This window comes from Condylostylus longicornis, unplaced genomic scaffold, assembly GCF_029603195.1.
Source record: "Condylostylus longicornis isolate FDR11 unplaced genomic scaffold, ASM2960319v2 ptg000084l, whole genome shotgun sequence".
Taxonomy (NCBI): Eukaryota; Metazoa; Arthropoda; class Insecta; order Diptera; family Dolichopodidae; genus Condylostylus; species Condylostylus longicornis.
Genome location: NW_026578052.1, coordinates 9,387,615 through 9,411,197, shown reverse-complemented (window position 1 = coordinate 9,411,197; position 23,583 = coordinate 9,387,615). Strand labels below are relative to the sequence as shown.

The following is a 23,583-nucleotide window of genomic DNA, read 5'->3' as shown; positions in this document are numbered from 1 at the left end:
AAGCGTATAATAATAACAGTAATAATAACAGTAATAACGATAACAATAATAATAAAATAAAAAATGGTACACAGTACCATGCCACACAAATATGAAAAATAATAAGAAAATTGTAAAAAAAAAATATATTTATGGTTTGAAGTGTATGTAATCTCATATTAAAACGTGTAAAGTGGTTATTAAAATGGGCTCTTTTAGAAACACAGAGAGAGTGAGTTAAATCCAAATGAAAGTGGCAAAATAAAAAGCAATGAATAAATAATATAAAAAAAAAACAAGAGTGTAAAAGATTAAAATCTATGTGTGTAAATATTTCTTAAAAGATTTTTTTCTATATATACATGCAAAATTCATTCATTCTCATTCATTTATACATACATACTTTGTAGGTATTTTATTATTTGTGTTCTCTTCATTTTGTTACAGAAAGAGATTAAAATGGCACAGTACAATATAAACATGGATTTGATGTATTTCTTATTTGAAATCTCTCTTAAGTCATTCTATGTGTGTATGTATAAAATCCTATTAAAATCGAGGTGATATTTATTCAAAGCAAGAGAATCAAAGAAAAAATTTGTATTTTTTTTTTAAAATAGGAAAAAAAAATTTGTTATAATAAAATGAGAACTCATTTTTAATATCCTGTACTTAAAGTATAGTAAAATATAAAATAGTCACTGATGTATACACACAATATTTAAACTTATATTATATTATATATGTAAAGATTCAAAGGTAGTGGGGATATATCAGATATGGGGAACCTTTTCAAGTAGCAGTAACAACGGAGATTCATAGACCACAATACCATAGCTTTTGCAATCCGTAAATATAATTTAGAGAAGTTTTCAATGAATAAGGAGGCCTCGAAAGAAATCTAAAAAACGTAGCAAGCGATGTCGGGGTTGCATTGTCCCCCCTCTGGTATTCATGCTAGTTTTCTTCTGTACTGAAAATAGAAAAATCTATGTTGATTTTCGTATTTTGATAATGTTTTAAATATCTTAGAAAACCTTCTCTGTCTTGTTCTATTCCGTATTTTTCTTATTCAAAGGTTGTTATACTACATTTTTTTTGCGCTTTTTATTATTCTTTAACTATACTATATAAATATGTTTCCACTTCCATCACATTCTGTGTGTATTTAGGAAAAACTTATTAAAGGATTAACTTTTGTTTATAGTCAAATGCAAGTCAATAGTGAAATACAAGAAAAAAAACAGAAAACAAACCTAATTCCAGTCACTTATGGTGTCATACAAAATTGTCACATACATTCAACAATTTTCTCTTCTTCTATTATTTTTATTATTATTTTAATGTTTTTTCTATTCCTTTGTATTTTTTATGTGTGTTCTAGAAAAAAAAAAAAAATTTAAACAAACAATTTTTTTTTATTGAAAGTTATGCAAGTGTTAAAAAGGATATTAGGAACATGTGACTAAACAAAGTTTAGATTTACATGCAGAAAATAATTTATTAAAGAAGTAAATTTTTTTTTTCCTCTTGGTTTTTTTTTCCAGGATTTACTTGCAACAAAAATGATGAGGATTTTGAATCGCTTTATCTGAACCGAAACGAGGAAAATTTAATTTTTTTGTTTTATTTTTTAGGTGCAAAAAAAAAATTGAATTAAGCTTGGAAATTATTACTTGTTTATGTTTTCTTTCGCCTGATATGGTTTTTATTTTTTGAGTTCAAGTGACAATAAAAATCATTTTAGTGAATACATAAAAGGGGCTTACGGAAATTGGCACATTGAGCATGAATAATTCTTTATAGTAAACTAAGCTTGCATACATTAAATATGAAATATTTAGAAATAAGAGGAAAGAATTTTTAGTTTGTAATCTTTCTAAGATGCTTAATTTACAATTTTATAGTATAAATTGCGTATTTTGATAACATGCGCCAATTTTATTATTTAATTTTTGTAAAATGTGAATGCATATCGTGTAAATGATATACGATTTTTAGTGAAATTATTGAAAGTATAATAGTGATTTTAAACTTATTTAAAATAGTAACTGAGGATAATAGTGATTGGTAACACTACATAATGTATGTTTAAAATAAACCTAAAAAAACTTCACTAAAATTTTTAATTTTACTCAACTTTTGATTAAATAACAATTGATATTATTATATTCTTATTAGATCAATATGCAATTACTTAAGTTTGTTTAGTAAGGGTGCTAGAAATCGTATATTTTAAAAATTCAATCATATTGGAATATAAATCAAAAGTGTTTTACAACACTTTGAGGTTTCTTTTAACTCTAAGCCTTGTAGAAATTCTAAAAAACTAAATTTAACAATTAAATTTTATATTATTTGTAATTTAATGAATAATACGACTGAATATTGCAGTATGTATTAGTTTTAAATAATATACTAAAATTGCATATATTTAGGGGCAATATTAAATGCATGTTTTGTGTATTACTTCTGAAATTTAAATGTCTAGTTGCTTATGAATCCTACAAATATAAAATTTAGATTTCAAATATGATTAGAGTTTACAATAAATTATTAAATAATAATTTTTGTATATAAAATGAAAGAAACCAAAAATTATAAATTATTTTGAGTAAAAGCGATGCAATTTTTGAAACTTTAAAATTTTATACAAAATTTCCTTATTTTCAAAATGTAAATATTTTATATTTGATCATTGCAAATAAATTATTGCAAATATTGCACAAATATATCTTGAATACAAAACATAAATCAATAATTTTATTATTTATTATTTAAAAAATTATTTTGTTTTTCTATTTATTATAAATAAAATAATTTAATGTTATAGAAATACAATATGAAATTTATTAAAATTTTTTTTTTTTTGGAAATATTATGACGACTAAGTTTTATAATATAGAATATAGTTATAAAAAATATTCTTATTTTCCAGTATATGAGTAACATATTATAATTTTCAAACAATTTAAAACAATTTCAGTTAAATTTATGCTTGAAAATAAATAAATAAAATTTCAAAAAAAAAAATTTTTAATTTATTATTGCATATTTCATGTGTATGATGCAGTGCATTTATATATGTATAAGAAAATATAATAAATCATAAAAAATTTATTATAAAATTGAAATTTTCAAAGTCAAAATTAAAATATAATAAATGTAGATACATATATAATGAAAAAAAAGGAACTTTTTTAATACTAAAACAATTAAAAAAAAAATTTAAAAATTTAAAATGAAATTTTATAATATTTTTTGTCATAATATTCTGTTAATATTTTTTTGTATAGTACCAATTTCTGTAATAATATTGTATAATGTTAAAGTCTTAAGGGTCCGTTTGAAATAAATGAAAGAACATGAAGAGTTGAAGTTCATTAAGAAAATTTGAGGGTTTTTGTTTATGCACACCGAAAGTTCTAAATTGGAATTCAAAATTTCTAAGCAGCAAAGTTAAATAATATGCAAAAACTTCAGCTAAGTTTTTTCATGTTAAGGCAATTTGCAAATTCTGAAATTTCTAAATAATCAGTCGTCCGAAAATGATCTAAATGAAAAATTTAAAGTTTATATTTTAAAAAAAAAATTAATGAGATAGTGAAAATCTTTAAATTAAATCTCTACGATCTATTTCTGACATTTCTATATTACATAACAAATTTTCGAATGCATTTTAAAATTGCAGCGAGATATTTTCGAACGGTCTACACTATCAGAATATGCAGCGTAAAATTTTCGAACGTCCTACGAGTTGAACTATTCTAGAAATTGACTAAACAAAAAACCTTCGTTTTTTAAAATAAATAAGAAAAGAAGATTGATCCATATAATTGAAGAATAGTTGTATAGCGGAGCAAAAAGAATGTATCTTAAAACAACAATATTTAAACCATTTTATCATTAAATTCGATTCTTAGACTCTTTAATATTGTAAGATCGAATAAACTCGACCAGATAATAAGATTCTTTTGTATTTTACTTTATATGAATTTTTTTTCCAAAATCCTTTAATTCTTATGATCAACTATTAAAAAATTCACAATATTTTGCATTGTTCGCCGTTTGTACCTTTGAAAAATGCAACTATTTTTTATATTTAACAATTTTTCGTTTTGTTTTTTAAATAAATGTACATAAATTTTACCGTAGTTATTCAAAAATATTTAGAAATTTAATTAAAACAAATAAAATTTTCAATGGAATAGAATATCTTTTTTAAATAATTACAAAAATGAAAATTATATTTAGAAAAAGTGATTTAGTTTTTATCCTTTCAAAATATTGGATGAACACAAGCTCAACTATTTCAACTTTTGCTTCATCTCTCGCAGCATACATTAAAATACATTTTTGTTTTCTAATTAAGTATATAATATTTTACATATTTATTACATAATAATATTTTTTATAATTTTATTTTGCATTTACAATTCATCTTTTGTTTTATTGTCTTAGAGAATGGAAAAAGCAAAAATACAAAATAAAAAATTTCGGTTGAATTTATTTTTTGTATCACAAGAAAATTAAAAAAAAAATTATTTTAAAAAAATATTTAATGAAATTCAAAATTTATATTAAAAATATAATTAAAATATTGTTCTTATTAAATTAATTAAATTATAAGATTAAGATTGTTTTAAAAGAAATTAACGAGAAATGTTCAAGCTATTCAACGCTATTTTTAGAATATTTTACTGAATTTAAGAATGAAAAAGCCAAAATTAAAAAATTAATATTTTAGAATTAAATTAGATGAGATTGGATATTACTTTCAGAATTATTTATTTTAAACATAAATATTTTATTTATATTTTATAATATCTCAGTTCACTTGTAAATTAGCGTGTCTGTACGAAGCAAATTATAGAAAAGGATCAAATTCATCTTAAGAAAACCCACGTTACATGAATACGAATGTGGTTTCAAAAAATTTCAAAATTATTATAGTGTCCTTTCGGTTATGAATGCAAGTGTATAAACAAAATCACGATGGTAACAGTAGCAACCACAGTAATTTTTTTTATAAATACATATAACACAAAATAGTGATGCCAACAATTACAGCACATAAGAATGCCGTTAAGAAATGCTATTTTTTTTTTGAATTTAGCTTAAGACAACACTCCTCGAATTTCAAAGATATAATAGCCTACATTCTGTTAATCGCATATATAAAAAAACTTAAATATTTTTGAATATCCCACGACGCGGTTAGAAGAATGTGGGTGAATTTGATTTTGAACTTTGATTTTTCAAATTTAAGAAGAAATATTGTAAATTAAGAAGGAATATTGAACAATTCAAATCTAAAGAAATATTGTTTAACATTACAAAATCTATCGTGAGCGTATGAGGAGCCTATTTCTGATTTTTACTATGTTAAATTTTAAAATGCATATATACGCGTATAACAAAATGAATGCATTCTACGTATTTAAACATAATGAAACTTTATTTTTTACTTATTCGTAAATTCTGTTATACTTAATTATTATGAGTAATTTACAAATATGAAAGAGTTCTAACTGATATTAGTAAAAATATTATTTTTCTTTTGAATTTCTAATAAAAATGGTATAATTTTTAAGCTACATAACCTATTTATATGTATGAATATAATCTAAATGTATATATACTATGAGATAATATTTATAATTAATTTATTATAATTATACATATATATATATATGTATATATAAGGGCTACGAATGTAACATTTCTGAATTATTATTGAAATGACCATTCCTAGATGCTGATGAATTTTGATATAATGTTCCTCCACTTTTATTTTGTGATGAAATATTTCTAATTGAATTTCCAGATGAAGATCCTCCTCCACTTGTTACTGCTGTTGGTATTTTTCCTATTGAATGTAAATTTCTAAATAATCCCGATGGAGCTGAATTGGACGATTTCAATTTTGTTATTGACTGTATACCCGGTTGTGCGGTAGTTATTGTTGTAGCTGGTCCACCAGCTAATGTTGCATATGATGCTGAAATTTCATTAATTTTATATGGTAATTGTGATGTATTATATTTAGCTATTGATGATGGTCCCCATGATACTTGACGTGTTAAACGATTTCTCATCATTGGTGGTTTGCTATTATTGTAATTTGCTGTTGATGACAATTTTGCTGTTGTTGTTGCTGATGATGGTGTTGATGATGATCTTGATGATTTTGTTGAATTTCCTTTTATTTGAATTTTTATCTGAATAAAAATTTTTCGAAAGAAAAAAATAATGTTGGCATAATATTTGATGAATTTCTATTTACATGGTTGGTTGTTTTGAGAAAGAATTTCTAAAGATTTTGTGCAGCATTCACAATAGTATTTATATTAGCAGCATCATTCCATTTATAGCAAGAAATTTATTTCGATTTACTTGATTGTTACGAGTATATTGGTATAAGAGATCATGCTTTTAATATTATTTTTAAAAATAAGATTTATTTTTTACATGCATTGTGCATAATGTACAGAAATAGTAGATACATTAAACATTCCACTTTATTTCAAAGAATTATCGTTGAGCGTCTACAAAATGCCATGCTACTACTTCCATATAATGAAGTGATGTGCCACGCTGTTTTTCCTTATCTTTAATAGTACTGTTTTCAAATAAAAACAGAGCTTACATCTTATATTTCACTTAACTTGAAAATGTAAAATTTACAATATTTTTAAAATCTTAATTCATAAATATTTTAATTTTGAATAATACAAAGGAAATCTTATCACAGTTTGGGAGCAGAAGAAGTCTGATATTTACTGGTACAGCAATAGAGTATTAAACGTTTTACAGCAGTTTTTTTAATTAAATTTGTTTATTGTTTATACAAATCGAATTTCAAATTTTAGGAAAATTGTAATCATCCAATACCAAAGAAACTAAAACACAATAAATTTTACTTTGACTACATTTTTAACTATGTATAACAGTTTTCTTAAAGGGCTGTTAATAGCAACATCTTATAAGATTATTATCGAATATTCAAAAATTCATTAAATCTGGAATTTTTAAATAATATGATAATTAACAAAACAAGAAAAGGAAAAAAATTGAATAATAATCAATTTTCATTTATAAAGATTCTTAACTATGTTAGAAGAGGAGAAATTTTCCATTGAATATTCTATAACTTTTTATTTTATTAAAAGTTATAGAATCTAACAACCTAAAATAAAAGAAAAATTAATTCAAAAAAAAAAATTCAAAAAGTTTAAAATTATGCAAATTATTTACAAAAATAATTGAAAGAAAATAATAATTTTTGTGGAATATTTTAAAATATTTATTCCTTTTTCAACTTTTCAGAATAATAATAATTTATTATTTAATATTTAATGTAAAAAAAAAAGATTCAGCTGCTAGAAAATAGAGATAAAATATGCGAAGTTTTTCCAAAATTAACAGTTAAATAGAAATTAGAATACTTTAAATATAATGTAGACAATGTACGGGCCCGGTTCTGATTTGTTGGGCGCCACACGCTATTACCAAAAAGTTCACTTTCTCCCTACTAATATATATGTATATAGGAGGGAGATATAGAAGGATAACATAATTTTTAAATACAAAAATTTTTTTTTTCTAAAATATATAATGTAAAATTTAAAAAAAAATATTATTTTTATAAAATTAGATAATTTTTTAAAATTTTCCAATGGCGCCCCTGTCTTCAGTCGCTTATTGCAAGTCCTTACTTTGAATATGTGATAGATCCGGCACTGACTATATGTATACTATTATAAAAGTTTCATAGAAATTTTATGAAAAATTTATGATTTTTCTTAATGAATTCTAAACTTAAAATTAAATGCTAAACAATTTTAAAAATAAAATTTTTCTTATAAATCTAAAATCGATATTTAATTGCTCAATTTTAATAAAAACATATATGAGAAGAGAGATGCGGGAGTGGGTCCATTAAAACTTGGAGTGAATATTGAAAAATTTAAAATTTTTAATAAAATTTCTGAATTTTCGTTATGACTGCAACGTAAGTACGCATAGAAAAATATTTGAATACAAGCATATTTACAAATTTAATTTATAATTTATTTCCATTGAGCTATATCAAAAAAGTTTTTTTTTTGATTTTCAAAATAATATTTAAATTTCTAAATATTTATAACTTTTAATTTAAATTTATAATAATTTATATGTATAAAAAAATATGAATAATAAACTTTAAGTTCATTAAAATTGGATTTATTGTATACGTATGTGAAAATTACTTCATTAGATTTAATTTATTTTGAGAATAAATGAAATTTTTTTATAAATATTAAAAACTGTTTGGCTTAATATAAAATCTTAATTCATTTTCGTCTGGTATAAATTAATTTAGGGTCTGTGATAAATTTTTAATTACTTCTTATGAAATATCAAAGCAATAATTCACCCAATGCTCGGGAATTTGTAAGGTAAGTATGAGAATATAGTGGAACTTCTTCAAAGTGTATTAAATAGAGCATTTCTGAATTTCTCCAGAACAAGGAGAGGAGTAGAGAAACGCATATTCTTAGAAAAATATGTAATTCCTTTCAAATCTCGTTCTAAGAACACATTCAGTAATTCATTAAACTTGAAAATTACCGAAATCAATTCAGAATTTTTCACATGCACAGTATAAAACAAATTGCAAGACTATATTTCAAAACTTAAAGCAAAAAAATTCAATTTTCTTTTTATATTAAAATTTAAGGATTAAAATCCTTACTATGCATTTCACTTGTAGGTTTTGTATAAATTAATAAGCTTAATTAAAAAAATATATAAATTTAAACTCTAACATTTCTAGTTTTAAAATTTAATATTGATTTGGTAGATTTATAATGTTCGCCTGGCTCTTTCTCAGTGCGGAATTCCTGATTCCAGCATAATTATATCAAAAAAAGTTAAAGTGTATTCAAAATAAAAAATTCAACTTCAAAATTCAGGTTTTGATTTTCAAAATTTTTAATATTAAAATATTAAGGGAATTTATTTTTAACTTTTTTTTTTCTCAAAACAACCTTCACTTTTCAAATTCACCTTAATTATTTAAATTAATACTGCAAAAAAAATGTTGGTTCAAAATTTTAAAATTTTTATTTTTCAATATTTTAAGTTAAAAAATAAAACATTATGGAAAATACGGAAGTTTTATAGGAAAAAAGTTTGTTAACCTCAAGAAATTCACAAAAAAAAAATAATTTCAAATTTCTATACTTCTAGAGTTTATTAAACTTCTTCTTTTGAAAATGGTGGTTAAAAATCTCCTATTTTTTTAATTATTTTTATTTTCTATATTTTCTATTTTTTTTTTTAACAATAACAATGATAAATGGGTACGCATTTTCAACAACATTTCTCTTCTTCAATTTTTCTTTTTGTTTTCTTAAAGTGATGATATTTTGGTTTTAAGAATGAAGATAAAATGCACTGACAGAAAAGCAAGGGAATAAAATCTCTCATATGTGCAAGTACATGTAGCTGAATAGATATGGATTTTGTAAACTTTAAAATGAAAAAACAAGAACCCATAACAAGAAAACTAAATGCAAAACTTATATAAGAAATGTTTATTTTTTTTCATGACAATTGCATATGCTGCCACTTTCAGTTTTTTATTTGTAATATCACCCTAAAATGACTGTAATATTGCAGAGTTTAGAAATATAATGAAATTGCGAGTTCATGTCTTTTGTTTACAAAAATATAGGTATTTTTTTTTTTGTTTTACTTTATTTGTTTAAACCTTTTTTTGCTTGTTTTATTCAAATGGGTGTTGCAAAATAAACAGGAATAGTTTTTTCGTTGCTTTTATTGTAGAGGATTAAAAGCATAGTATTTTTTTTTATGTATGTGCAAACTTAGTTTGTTATTTTGGTTTCCTTGTTTAATTTATTGTTGAAGAATAAAAAAAAAAAAGAATATTTTTGAATGAGAAAAACAGGTGCCACATACATCCGGCTTTTCTAAAACAAAAACTTTGGATTAAATGTTTTTTTTTACTTGCCATTTGTGTTACGACTAAACGGGGAATTTCTTTTACGTAAAAAAATTTGATTTTAGAAACGACGACCACGTACAATTTTATTTTCAATTTTATAATTGAAATTATTTATGGAATAAATGTTGAGTTTTCAAACTTTTAACAGGATAATTATAATGGCTTTTGTTTTTTCAAAATTGTTTTGCAAAAACTTAGAATTTCTTTAGTTTTTAAATTAAGAATCTCATTGTTAAAAGTTTCTAATATGAATTTTTGGTTGGATGAAAATTAGTGGTTCTAATTGGAGGAAAAAAAAATTATTTTTTTAATCTAAACAATATGTCATAAGAATCAAGAGGTAATTATGAATTATGAGGGCTTAAAGTTGGTATATTCAAATAATAATTAAAAAAAATTAATTAACTGAGTAATAATAACGTAGTTCAACGAATAACCATGATACATAAATTAAACTGATTCAGGCGATTTCAAACCTAAGTAAAATATATTTCAATTTTAGCTAAATAGATAGATAATCAGCGCACCTGAGTAAAGAAAATATGTCCTAACTAATTTGCAACTCTAAAAGAGCAAATGTTTCTATCTGAATGGAAATCGGGAGGTTTTAAGACAAAATTTCTCGCATTTGAGTTGGTTAACAAAATATGATTTTCAAGTATTTCGTTGATAACATTCGACATTACTTGTAACTGAATTCCAGTTAAATATTTTTGAATTTAAGGAGAAATGTGTGTTATTTGTTATTAGTAACAAAAATGAAATTAAATTTGAATGCAAATTCTAATCGGAACTTAATCGACCTAATATCAATTTGTACAATTTGGTAAAATGTACAAAAATTACAAGGTTCCTTTATTCAGTCCCATGCAGTTTTTCCATTATCATATGAAAAAACTGTGGTACTTTTTCCTTTATGAACAATTATACCACAAATGAACAATTATATTTGGAAAATTTTCTACAGGATTTCATCGGAAATACTACTAATACTTTGGTTAAAAGTACAAAATCTAATAAAAAAATAGAATTAGGTAAAATAAATCAAGGTTTATGAGAAGAAAGTTTCTGTTACAGTCGGTAGTTTTGCGATTTCATAAATGCTAATACCTAAATGCTTACTGTTTTCCAAAAATTAACAAATAATTAATAGTGAAAGATAAAGTATCGCAAAAAAATTCATAATTAATATTGTAAATTTTCATTAATTACAATTTTTACAAAAAAATTTGAATATTTTCTATTATTCTATTTCTAATCACCCTGTTCATTTCTTAAATTTTTTATTTTCTTAATTCTTTCTCTAAATTTTCTCTTATAAAGAAGTTGAGTTAAAAATAAGAATTTTATAATTTTTTTTTTGTTTTTATTCTATTCTACAGAGTTTATGAGAATATAAAATTTACAATGTAAGTATGTACACGTCCAACAATATCATGAACATTATGATTCTAATGAACTTCTTATTGTTATTATCCTTACACCCGGTTTGTTATCCTTTTCATAATCCTTTGAATTTCATATTTTTATGTTTTGTATGTTTATGTTTTTTTTTGTTTTATAATATTAAATATGACAAAGCATGCAACAAACAAATAGAATTTTTTTTTGAAAAATTTTTAAATTTCCTCAAAAATATATGCACATATTCTTATACACATATGAAATTATGTATGTGCTCGTGTATGAATAGTTGGGTATACGAAAAGAAGAATGTAAGTAGCAGTAATTCATAATGGAAATTTTCTTTTAATATAAAGGAAAAGTGATGAGAAAACTTAAAAACGCATGATAACCTACAAAAGAAAAAAAAAGTTGAAAAACAAGAAGCAAACAATAATAAATTGTAAGGTTTTAGTAACTAAAACCAGGAGAATAGTGGAACTAAGTTGAATTCTTATAAGACAAAAATAATGAAAAAGAATAAAAGAAGTGTGCCTTAAATTGAAAAGTTTCTCAACCAGTAGATTGTTTTCAACTCTTTTTGTCTACATTTTTTAAGAAATTCAAATGGATCGTATCTTGTTTTGGATTTTCCTGAAAAGGTGGTAAAAAAAGAAACGAAATAATGGAGATATTATGTTTGTAAACATGAAAACTTTAAATAGGAAACAAAAAAAAAACTAAATAAAGGAAATGGAAACACATACACAAACTATACAATTTAAGGATAAAGATTTAAAAAAAAAAAACAAAAGAATATAAAAATAAAATCGGTTGCAGAATCAACGTGACCTAACATAACTATTTTTATATTGGGTTTTTGTTTTGTAGTTCTAGAAACGAAAACTTTTGTTTTATAATATTTGTGTGTTTTTTAATAAAAATATATTGTTTTGCATTTTCATATACTTAAAATCTAAATAAAATATAAATTTTCAGTGTTTTACATTTAGTTCAATCTTTTTGAATAAATGTGAATTGCATTTGAATTGTGAATTTTTTAAAGTTTATATGGGCAAACTATGTATAATAGGGTACAATCCTATGATTTATTTAAATATAAATAATTTTAATTTAAAATACTTTATTAATATTAGTACCCAGTTAAATTGTAATTGTAATTATAATTTTATGATATTTTAGTTCAGAAATAATAATTTTTTGAAAATTTTAAGTTACAATTCTTGAAATTCCAATAAAAATCATGAGGGACTGAAATAAAGTAGTTTGATTCACAGACCTTATTTTCTTAAGCTTGATAATTTTGTCGTAGAACCATAATAATTAATATTTGATATGTGATTTGGGAGTATTTTTATATTTAAGTAACTTTCAATTGTATGGAAATTTTGTATTTAAAGTGTATAAACTAAATTTTTATTTTGTAATACATTTCCTATAAAATTTTTTAATACTTATACTTTATTTCAAGAAAGTCCATAAAAAAAAACAAAGAATTGAATTTGAAATTGTTTTTTTAAATGAGACCTCTTCAGCCTTTTCAAGTGAAAAATATTTTATATGGGGTTTTCTTCAAAATTGTTTTAAAAATTATGGAGAATATTTTTTTGTTCCTGTTTTAGAAATAAAAATTTTAAGATTAAGTGTAAATTTGCTTTCTTTATCCTTACATTAAATTGAAGAAAGGATGTATCATGGAACTGATGTATGTATATAAATAAAAATTTACATTACGAATAAATATCTTATATGTTACTATTAAAATATATACCAATTATACAAATAATGACCGAAAACCAACCTAACTTTTAATTTATTAAATTAACCAACTGAAATTTTTTATAAAATATTAAAATAATATGGTCTTTGTAGACTAAAGGACTGTACATAAGAAAATAAAATTATAGTGAAATACAATCATTTTAATTATATATGTATAAGTACGACTAACATTTGCTTTAGGCTAAAAAATCACAGCGCTCCTTCAGTTGAGATTTATTTTAAACTCAATAAACTTACTCTTAATCTAAATTTTTTCCTGGATTTGAAAGCTCAATGAATATTTTGATTTTTCAGTCAATATTTTGTTTATAAAATAATTTAAAACTACACATTTAATTTAGTAAACAGTTTAGACTGCTTCTTTCGATTGAAAAGAATACTTATTCAAATTTAAAATGAAAAACTAATAGTTTAACAATGAAGTTCTTAAATACAAAAATTTTGATTCTTAATTACGTAAAATACCGACTTACAAGATTAGTTAACAGTTTTGTGTAAGTTATACAATTACAAAAATCTTATTATAAAATTATATTAAAATATTAATTTAAATATGAAGTTATTTACAACATATAATAAATTTACTATAGATATTACATGTTAATCAATTAATGAAAATTAATTAAATAATGTTAATTACGTGGTTAAAATAAAATATAATTATGTTAAACATCATTTTAAACTGTTATATAAATTACGAATAAATATCGTACAAAATTTACAAAATGCAAAGAATTTATAATAAAAATTTAAAATAGTATTTGTTATAAACGCCTAATTTTATGAAATTTTTACAATATTGCTTTAATAAATTTCGAGATATGAAACTACTTATATGTATAATCATGTATGTATGTATATGCATGACTCAAATTAGCTTACCGAATTTTCATTTGCTTCGTTATTAGTGTGTTGTGTTTGTCGAATCTCATCTGATTCTATCTCATTATAATCATGATCTCCTCCTCCACCACCACTATCAACATCAGATGTACTATCATGATTCGAATTAAGAGATGATTTTCTTGATGTTGGTATACCACCATTTTGTTTTTTAACATTATCATTTTGTATTTTTTGATGTTGCCGTTCTACAGGCTTATGTTGTTTTATTTGTTCTTGATTAGCTTGAGTTGTTATTGGTATTGTATTTATAACTTCATTACTAGCACCATCAGTAGTTGTCGGAAGTATTTCATCTTTATTTTCGGCATTTAATGAAGATTTCGCAACAACGGAATTCGGCTCTACAAAATTAGAAATAAATTAATGTGAAATGTTTATACTATGGGTAGGTTTTAATTTTATATAGTTGGCAAACAAATTTAATTTTAATATTCAAAAAAAAAAAAATATCGACCTTTATTAGTGTCAGAAATAAGTGGAACATTTTCATTGATTTCATCACCGCTATCTTCATCTTTACTATTTTTTCGTTTTTCATTTAATTGCTCTTTTTTAACATTTTCATTTTGATTTTTTTCTTCATCTTTAACATTTTCTACTACATCATCGTCTTCTTTATCATCTTCTTCACTATCTTCTTCAATAATTTCTGGTGGAATACTACCATTCAATGAAGTTTTTGGTGTCAAACTTGGTTTCATTTGCAATGGTGGTTGATTGTGTGATGCTGGTGGCTGATTTGCACTACCATTCTTAAGAATACTAACCAATTGAACTGAATTTGGTTCTTTTTTCTCATTTCCGGCATTTATCTAAAAATCAAAAAATTTTTAAATTAATTTATTTAAAAAAGAAAAAACAAGTGCAAAAATATTTAAACGATTTACAATTGGAGTGAAATTAATTGGCTTTGGTCGAACTCCTGGAGATTCATGCATTTGATTTGCCTGTTCTTTTGACCAAATAATATCTTCATCTGTTTGTCTTTCAATACGTTTTTTATATTCTAAATGACTACGATAAACTTCAATTAAACAGCAAATGACAATGACAACAAATAACGCTGTTAATACAATAAATACAACTTGTGTTTGTTCTTCTTTCGTTGATGTATCAAAATATTGAGCTATGTATGCTATTTTAACAGGAGGTTCTTCAACCCACGTTTTATCTGATGCCTGGAAAAGATTTAAGATGAATTATCTTTGTTATACAAATATAGATGGAAAGAATATTTTCAAGCACTTTCAATTTTAAATGAAAATTTTGGGAATAATAAAGTAAATAGAAAATGTTACCCAATTTCAAAAATTTATTTTGAAATACTTGAACGGGTTTTCAATGAAAAATAGAATTTTTTTATGTTGTAATTCTACTTTTCAAAATTGAAACTCTTCTGTAAATACTTTTTCAATTTTCAATAAAAAAAAAATTATGATGTGATTTCATTATAATTTTACCACAGTAAAGTTTAATGTTGGTTCTGGCATTAAATGTTCACTTCGTTCAAAATGTGAATTACATTGAGCACTTCTAACTCCCTGGGAATTCACTACTGTTATATTATCAGGGGCAGATTTTGTAAATAACATATATTCTTCTAGGGGTTTCATAGAGTATTTATTGACTTGAATGAAAATATCTGAAAATAAGAAAAATAAAGTAAATTTAATTTAATAAAATCAAATCAAAATATTAATTATTTTAGAAACAACTTAATTCCTCTACATTTTGTAATGTCACATTTGCAAGGGTTAATCAAATTTTTTCACATTTTAGAAAACAAAATTTTGCGATTATCAACATTTCTTTACTCACACTTCTTGTATTTCATTAACAACCTCAATCATGTTCCCTCTTAATTAACATTATACTCTCTGAAATGTCTATTATTCTCATTTTATTCCAACATATTTTGTTCCTACACTCCAATATTTGAAATCGAATCTCCTATTTTAATTTTTAATAGCACGCCCATTATAATAATTGAGATCAATTAATAATTTTCTCTTTTACTAAATTTTTTTTTTATAAAAAATTTGAAAAACCATTTCTTAATATTTTACACATTAAGTAGATTGGATTAAAACCTAAATTTGTAGGTGTATGGCTATTATTAATAAATTGAAATTACAAATTGAACTCATCACCTTATATGCTATTAGAAATCAAATTAAAATAACCGACCCATATCAAAAGACTTGTTTTTTTTTTATAGTCAAAAAAAACTTAAAATATGTTTTGTGCCAACCTACATTGCAAGGTATAAGAAAATTTGGTTGTTAGCTTAGTTGTTCCTTAAATTTATTAGTGGTTATATTTGAGATTTGCTTCAATGTTTTTTTTTGTGTTTCTCTTTGCCTAACCGTATATGTAGAAAAGGTAGCCACAAATCTAAAAAGCAAAATGTTAAAATGTTGCAAAAAAAAAAACAATAAAACCAAAACGTTTTTATTTAAAAAAGAGAAAAAATGTTGGAAACCATAGTTGGCCTCCAACATATTAAGATATTCTTCTGTTCGAGGAAAAATTTTAAAAAGACTGGCGGGTTAATATACAAGGTATATATTGGTTATGCTTTGATGTAAATTAAGCTGGAAAATGGAATATTCAAAATGGAAAAACAAGAAAATGTAAAAGTCAAAATTGACTTTTGACTTGAATGAGAAGTTGATCTACAACTTGGTTGGCAATTTAATGAAACATTTTATTAAAATTAAAAAGAGTTTACTTTCTTGAAGAAACAATGAACAAACAACACAATTTTATTTGCAATAATCTTCTTTAACAACAAAGGGTTTAATGGTTCTATAAGGCTTAAATAATTACAATTATTACTCTCCAATTTATTACATTTAATTTGTTAGATTTTGCTTTATTTTGCTAATCGAACATGTTTGATTGGAATGAAATGTAAAACACGTAAATATGAATACAACTTTTATAACGAAATTGTTGCCCAAAAATTGAATTTAAATTCCTTATACGAAAATTATCTTTGGAATTCAAACAAACAAAATATAGAACAATGAAGTAAATAAATCAAACATGTTGACTTGCCAGTTTGAAGTTTCTGTTAAGAATAAAATGTTGAGCGGTTTTTGGAATATTTTTATATCTGAGTGTCAATGCGAAAGTGGAAATCTGCATTAATTCAGCAAAATATCTTCAAGATTTCATTTCAATTGCCATTGAGGCACTTCAAACCAGCTTTTGTTGGTTTTTATGTGATACCTTGCATTCGGATTATCAAAATTATAATATTTTTAATAATCATACAAAAAAAAAAATTTAATAAAAAATTTTTCCAAATTGAAAATTAAATAAAAAATATCAGGAAAAACCATTCAATTTTTCTTTTTCTTCTTTTCAAATTTTATGTTATTCTGGTTTTCATCTAGCTATTCCTTTTTTCTTTTCTTGGTTTCTCATTATTATATTGACCTTAAATTATTTGAACCGAAACGTAAATTTGATTCAAGGGAATAATAAATTAACCTTTAAAATTGGATATTTAAAAAAATAAAAAGTAACAAAAAAATTAAATTTTAATAAAATAAGAGAGAGAAAGAGGAAAAAAGTTTTTGCGTTTAATAGCCTTATTATATAATTATTAAGTTCTACTAGTGTATGAGTTAAGGTTGTACACACAAAATTTCATTTTTTATCATATATACAACTAATAATATAATTTTATAAACATAAATACGTGCACAGTTTTAAGGATTACTTTAAGAAAAAACAAAAAATATAAAATGAATTTTACATATGTGAGTTCATATTTGGAATTATTGTATTTTTGGGAAACGTTCTTTACACAAAAACCCATAAATAATGTTGCGGTCTCGACCTTCCTCATTAAAAGGACATTAGAAGCATTTAAGGGATGTATGTTCTTCTATTGTATTTCTATATACACATTTTATACATATATTTACAATAAATATTGTAAATGGTTTTAATATACTCTTATTTATGTTCAACATTCATAAAATATTTTCTATTTAAGTTTTTAGATTTTTTTGGGAAACGTTTTGAAAATATTTGAGAATGTATTTTTTTTTTGTGCGATTTTTAATGTTCTGATACTTGTTCGACCTTTTAGCTTGTTATTTGATTCACCTTTTCATTTCATGTTTTCTTTTTTGCCTCGTTTCTAATAAGAATTTCATTCAGTATATTTTATTCGTTTTTGACTGAAGTTAAACGGTAATATTCGGAATACGAGAAAAAAGAGAAGTGAGTACATTCATAATTTTTTTTTTTTGGACTAAAGTCAAGTCAGTTTCTACAAGACGATAAATTTTTTGGCACTTAAAATAAATACATGTTATAAATATAGTTTAAGATTGCCAACTTGTTAATATGTACATTTTTTTTGAAATTGTTGAAACAAGTGAAAGAAATCAATGTTGAGGAGTGTTTTTTATATTGTCTTATGTAACTTCCAAAAAGTAAAAGTTATTCCTGGCGTGAAATTACTTTATCATGGAAATTTTCAAAAATACTTTTCCTGGATATACCAATTAACACTACTCGTCTATCTCGGATATTCGAAAATAAAAAGCATCTCCTTTATTGCTAGACAAATGCATTGGCAGCCTTCATGGAACTGGTATGTTTCTGGATATAATGGAGTATAACAATGCGTTCTTGGGCTCATATATATTGCAACGTTGGGTTTTTTTTTCAGCTGAAAGGACTAAAGAATTATTTTTAAATAACACGATTTTAATGCAGTATGGCAAGTTCAAAATGTGTTTGTGTTACCTGCGATATTTCTTTTATTTAAGTACCTTTATAACTTTTAGTAACTCAACCTGAACATAATATTAACAATACCCTTGATAGAAGAAATTATTACTTAAATGTTTTGCACATAATTTTATTTTTAACAATGATATTTTTTTTCCTGTTGTTTTTTTTTTGTTTCTTGTGAAAAAATAACAATATTATAAGGTTGTAAATTTCCAAAAAGAAAATAAAATTTCTAATTTTACAAAGTCGAAAATTTTACTTGAATTTTAACATTCTTTTTAACGTGTAGGTTCTGAATATATAACAGAGTCTTAGTAAAATATTTTGAAAATATCTTGAAGCCTATAACTATGCTTTAATTTTTTCTTATTGTATACATATTTTCTCTATGTTAATAATTTCTAAGAAACTAGAAATATTCTTAGAAAATAATAAAAATATACAATTTATTTTAAATATTATATATGCATGAAAATATGTGCATATGTACATATGCAAATAGGTATTCAAAGATATTTATTAACATAGAGTTAAAAAATGAATAAATAAATAAATATAAGAAAAGGAATAAAATTTATGAATGTAAAATGAGAGAAACCCTTGTCAAAATAAAGATGAATTTTTTACTTTTTTTCCATAGACTAGAACTAGATATAATTTACGCAAAATTAACCACTATTAAGAATTATTATAAGCTTTGAAGGTTGAAGACAAATATTCGATATGTAAAATTTTTAAATTGAAATAATTTCTAAATAATAATTATTTGCTCTGGGGAATTATTTTAACCTTCACGTAGTGCATATGACCTCTATTTCTTAAAGCAAATAAATATTTGCTCTCATGGGCATGTTATTAGTTTTAGAAAAATAAAACGCAACCTTAAGTTAAACAAGTTCTATAAGGAAAAGCATTTAACGTGCTTTAGAGCTGGTGTAAGTAAATTGCATTGATAGCTCGCATGCGGGTTTTCTGCTGATTTTGAGAGTAAATTGCATTTGCATTTTTTGAGCTAAGTGCTACTGCTTTTTACCTTACGCATAAATATTCTTTAAAACACTTTATAGTGAAATAAAAACAAATTATTTTGTATTTCAACTTGAAAGTTTTTTATTTTATAATTTTCGATAATTTGCTTAAAAATTCTTTACGAAAAATATGGTTTAGTTATGAAAATTTATTTTGTTTTTTTTAGACCGTTTAACAAAATTAATAATTCAACTCTTATGTTTAATAGGATAAGTCTCCTTTGGGAAAACTTTTAAAGGTAAACGAGTGAGACCAATAAAATAAAATCGAGAAAGAAAAAAATAAAAGCCTAGAAACCAAAACCTTAATTTGGAAAGCAAAAAAAATTATTTTTCTTTTAATGATTTCATACTTGAGTACACATTAATATACAAATCGGTATTATTATTCCAAGAAATTAATATCTTTTAAATTAAGAATTATATAATTTTTAGGTTTCTACTTTTAAGAATTTCTTTTATTTTATAATAGAGAACTTACTCGACAAACAACCACTATAACTTTTATAAGCAGCAAATCTTGTATCAGTTGTATTTGTACCACCAATTTGTACTTCATTAACACCATAATCAGCCATTAATTGCATTAATGGTGGTGCCGGACCATCAATCAATTCAACTTTTTCTCTATCAATTAATAGACTAGCTTCAGTACCATTACGTATATAATAAACTGAATGTCTTGCATTATTTAAAAAATTTCTTCTTACTTCAGCTCTAACAAAACCATTTTCACGATCTTCTTCGAATATTAAATAATTATCAGTTGATATACCAACCATTAAATAATAGCTACGTTCATTAATTGTTTGTAAAACTAACATAACACGTTCTGTACGCCTTAAATCATTACTTGAAAATGCCAATTGTAATTTAACATTATTAACTGGTCCATTTAATTCAAATTTTCTTTGTAATATTGATTCACCACTAAAATCAGCACCTTTTTCATCAGAACAAAATTCACCCATAAAACTAGTATGTTCACAATCACAGGAACTTGTTTGTTCCGCAAAATTTTCAATACATATACCACCATTTTTACATGGTACTGCATCACATTTAACTTGACAATTTGGTAGAACGCCATCTAAAACTAAAAATATAAAATAAAATTAATACATATTTAAATTAAATAAAATTAAGATGTTGACATCTGTCAGTAAAAACTAAAACAAAAATTATGTTAATTTATAATAAATTATATTTTTCTGTTCTTTTCTTTATTCGTTGTACGAGTATTGGATTCCTGAGTATTCTTAAAGAACTTACGCTTTCCTTTCGTATCATTTTGAATTTTCACTGTAGACAAATTATTAGTCTTAAATCTTTAAGTTAATTTCTTTCAGAAGATGGCGTTGCAGATTTCAAATGTATTGCTAATTTTATTTTAGTATTAGATATTTGGCTGTTTACATATGTGATTCTCACATTTTCTCTCTTCTAAAAATAATTTATTTGTAAGATGAAGGGTGTGAGAAACACATAGTAAATTCTGTGCATATGCTTAATAAGTACACGTGTAAATAGGCCCACTGATGGTATTTCTTTAGCTATACAATTTTATTAGGCAATTGGACATATTTTTATGATGGTTCGATTAGGACTTGAACTTGATATGTTTCTACATCATAGGTCAGATGTTACAATACATACACAATACAAAATTTACATTGATTAAAAATGAAATTAAATATTTTATAATTTATTTGGTAGGCAAGTGTAGGTATACACTACTTGCTATTCCTATAAAATTAAGGGCAAAAATTATTCTTTAACATTTGTTATAATTTTAATATTATGTAGGTATAATTTGAAAACTATTAATTTCAGTAAGGAAATTAAACTTAACTAAATAGGATATTTATAATAATTATATTTTTGTTTAAATTTAAAATAAAATAAACATTGTTTAAGAATGAAAAAAAGCATGAAATTAGCCTTTGCTATTATTATATTCCTTTAATAGAAATCCAAGACATATTTAACTATTTATATTGTACCTTAGAGGAAATTAAAAACAAAGAAATATTTTTGTTTATTTTGTATCCTTAAGGTAAACATATTTACAATATAAGAGAGAGAAAATAAAAAGCTTTGATAGTATTGGAAAGGATAAATAACCTTCTGGACCAAAATTGATTGCTTACCTTTAATTTATATAAGTTTATATATCATAGGAAAAAGGTATACTTTAATTTTTTTTCTCATTGTTTTTGTATTCTAGCCCTATCCGGTTAAAAATAATAAAATAAAAAATTATATAATAATAATGAAAGTAATAATAACGTGTAGGTTATGGGCATACGATATAAAGGAAACCGTATAGGTTCATATATGATTTTCTTCTAATTTTTTTTCCTTTAAATTTTATCAAATAAATAAATTGCTATCGGCATATTTTAAAGATTTATTATATAAAAAAGAAAATGAGTGGTTATTTTGTTAAGTATTTATTTTTTTTTTAAAGAATAATATTATTTTTCAAGAATTCAAGAAAAAAAAAAAAGTCCTGTAGATGACATAAACATTGGTAAGTTTAAATTATGATTAGGGTTTTGTAGAAGAATTTTAAATAGAGTAGCCGTTTTCCCATATAAATTAAAAAGCTTTAATGTTATTAGTTTAAATTTCTATATAAGTTTAGTGTTAGCTATTTAATCCAAATAATTATTTAAAATAGAATGAGATTTTGAAATTAAGTTTGTTGCCATTTGGTTTAGGACTAAGTTTTTTTTCGATTTTTCTACTTTATCAAGAATACTATAGAAATTCACTTTAATTTCAATCTTACAAACACCTAACTAAACCGGATTTAAGAACTGATAGGTTTTGTAAGTTCTGTGGGAATGGAAGGAGACCCCGATGCACTTTCTTAATGAGTGTGGAGCTTTGATCAATAAGACAATTGTTTCGGTGGCATATTTCAACGGAAAAATTGCAAGACCCTTCGCACAGTGTGGAGGGGCAAAATTTAGATGGCGGTACATTGTCATACAAATCTACGATCTACAAATCATTTCATTTTAAAATAATTGATTGATAATTCATTTAGAGATGAGAGACTAAATGATTTAATTTAATGCAAAATTTTTTAGGTAGCAAAATATGTAACTCGATTTAATTAATTATAAATTCAATTTTCAATTTCAAAATTTAATTAAAACGGTAACTCTTATTTCAATAATAATTAATATAAAAAATATAATAAAAAAATAAAATAAACTTAAGAAATTTATCAAAGACAAAATTAAATTAATTATGTGAATATGCCTAACTACTTGATTTTTTTACAATAATTTTACGAGTATCAAAGGTCATTTCTTTTGATCTGAAAAATTCTCTTTTTATATTAAAAAAAATATAATAAATATAATTCAATTAATTTTTAATATTATTATAATTAGGTTGAATAAATAAGAACATCTACATTTTCAATGGAAAATCACAAAAAAATTTTAAATTTTAATGGGAATTGAAAAAAAAGTTACAAGTTTTATATAAAGGGTAACAAAAAAAATTGCCTCATAATAGTACGAACAGTGGTCTTTACAACAGAATTTTTGATTTAAATATCTGTTCATAAGTAGTTTTAGATATCTAACATGAACATATGATTATAATGTCGCACTAGCTTACTCGTCTTAACATCTCCGATAACAAAATTAAATATAATGATACTTTATAAACATATAATAGTGAAAATATTTATCC

At 23.5% G+C, this 23,583-nt stretch overlaps 1 protein-coding gene across 4 annotated transcripts in view; it reads right to left on the bottom strand.

Moving 5' to 3' along the window:
• Positions 1-23,583, bottom strand: part of LOC129613448 (axotactin) — a 138,074-nt gene that overhangs the window by 14,225 nt on the left and 100,266 nt on the right. For 2 of the 4 annotated variants that reach the window (XM_055527519.1, XM_055527518.1), the window contains exons 15-20: positions 20,351-20,965; positions 15,544-15,725; positions 14,971-15,261; positions 14,538-14,895; positions 14,060-14,424; positions 5,246-6,200 (exon numbers count right to left, since the gene is read on the bottom strand). In XM_055527519.1, the coding sequence (XP_055383494.1) occupies positions 5,688-6,200; positions 14,060-14,424; positions 14,538-14,895; positions 14,971-15,261; positions 15,544-15,725; positions 20,351-20,965 (2,324 nt within the window). In that variant the 3' untranslated portion in view covers positions 5,246-5,687. Of the gene's footprint in view, positions 1-5,245; positions 6,201-14,059; positions 14,425-14,537; positions 14,896-14,970; positions 15,262-15,543; positions 15,726-20,350; positions 20,966-23,583 lie in introns of those variants that run through there. The other 2 variants (XM_055527521.1, XM_055527520.1) reach the window with 2 other exon arrangements.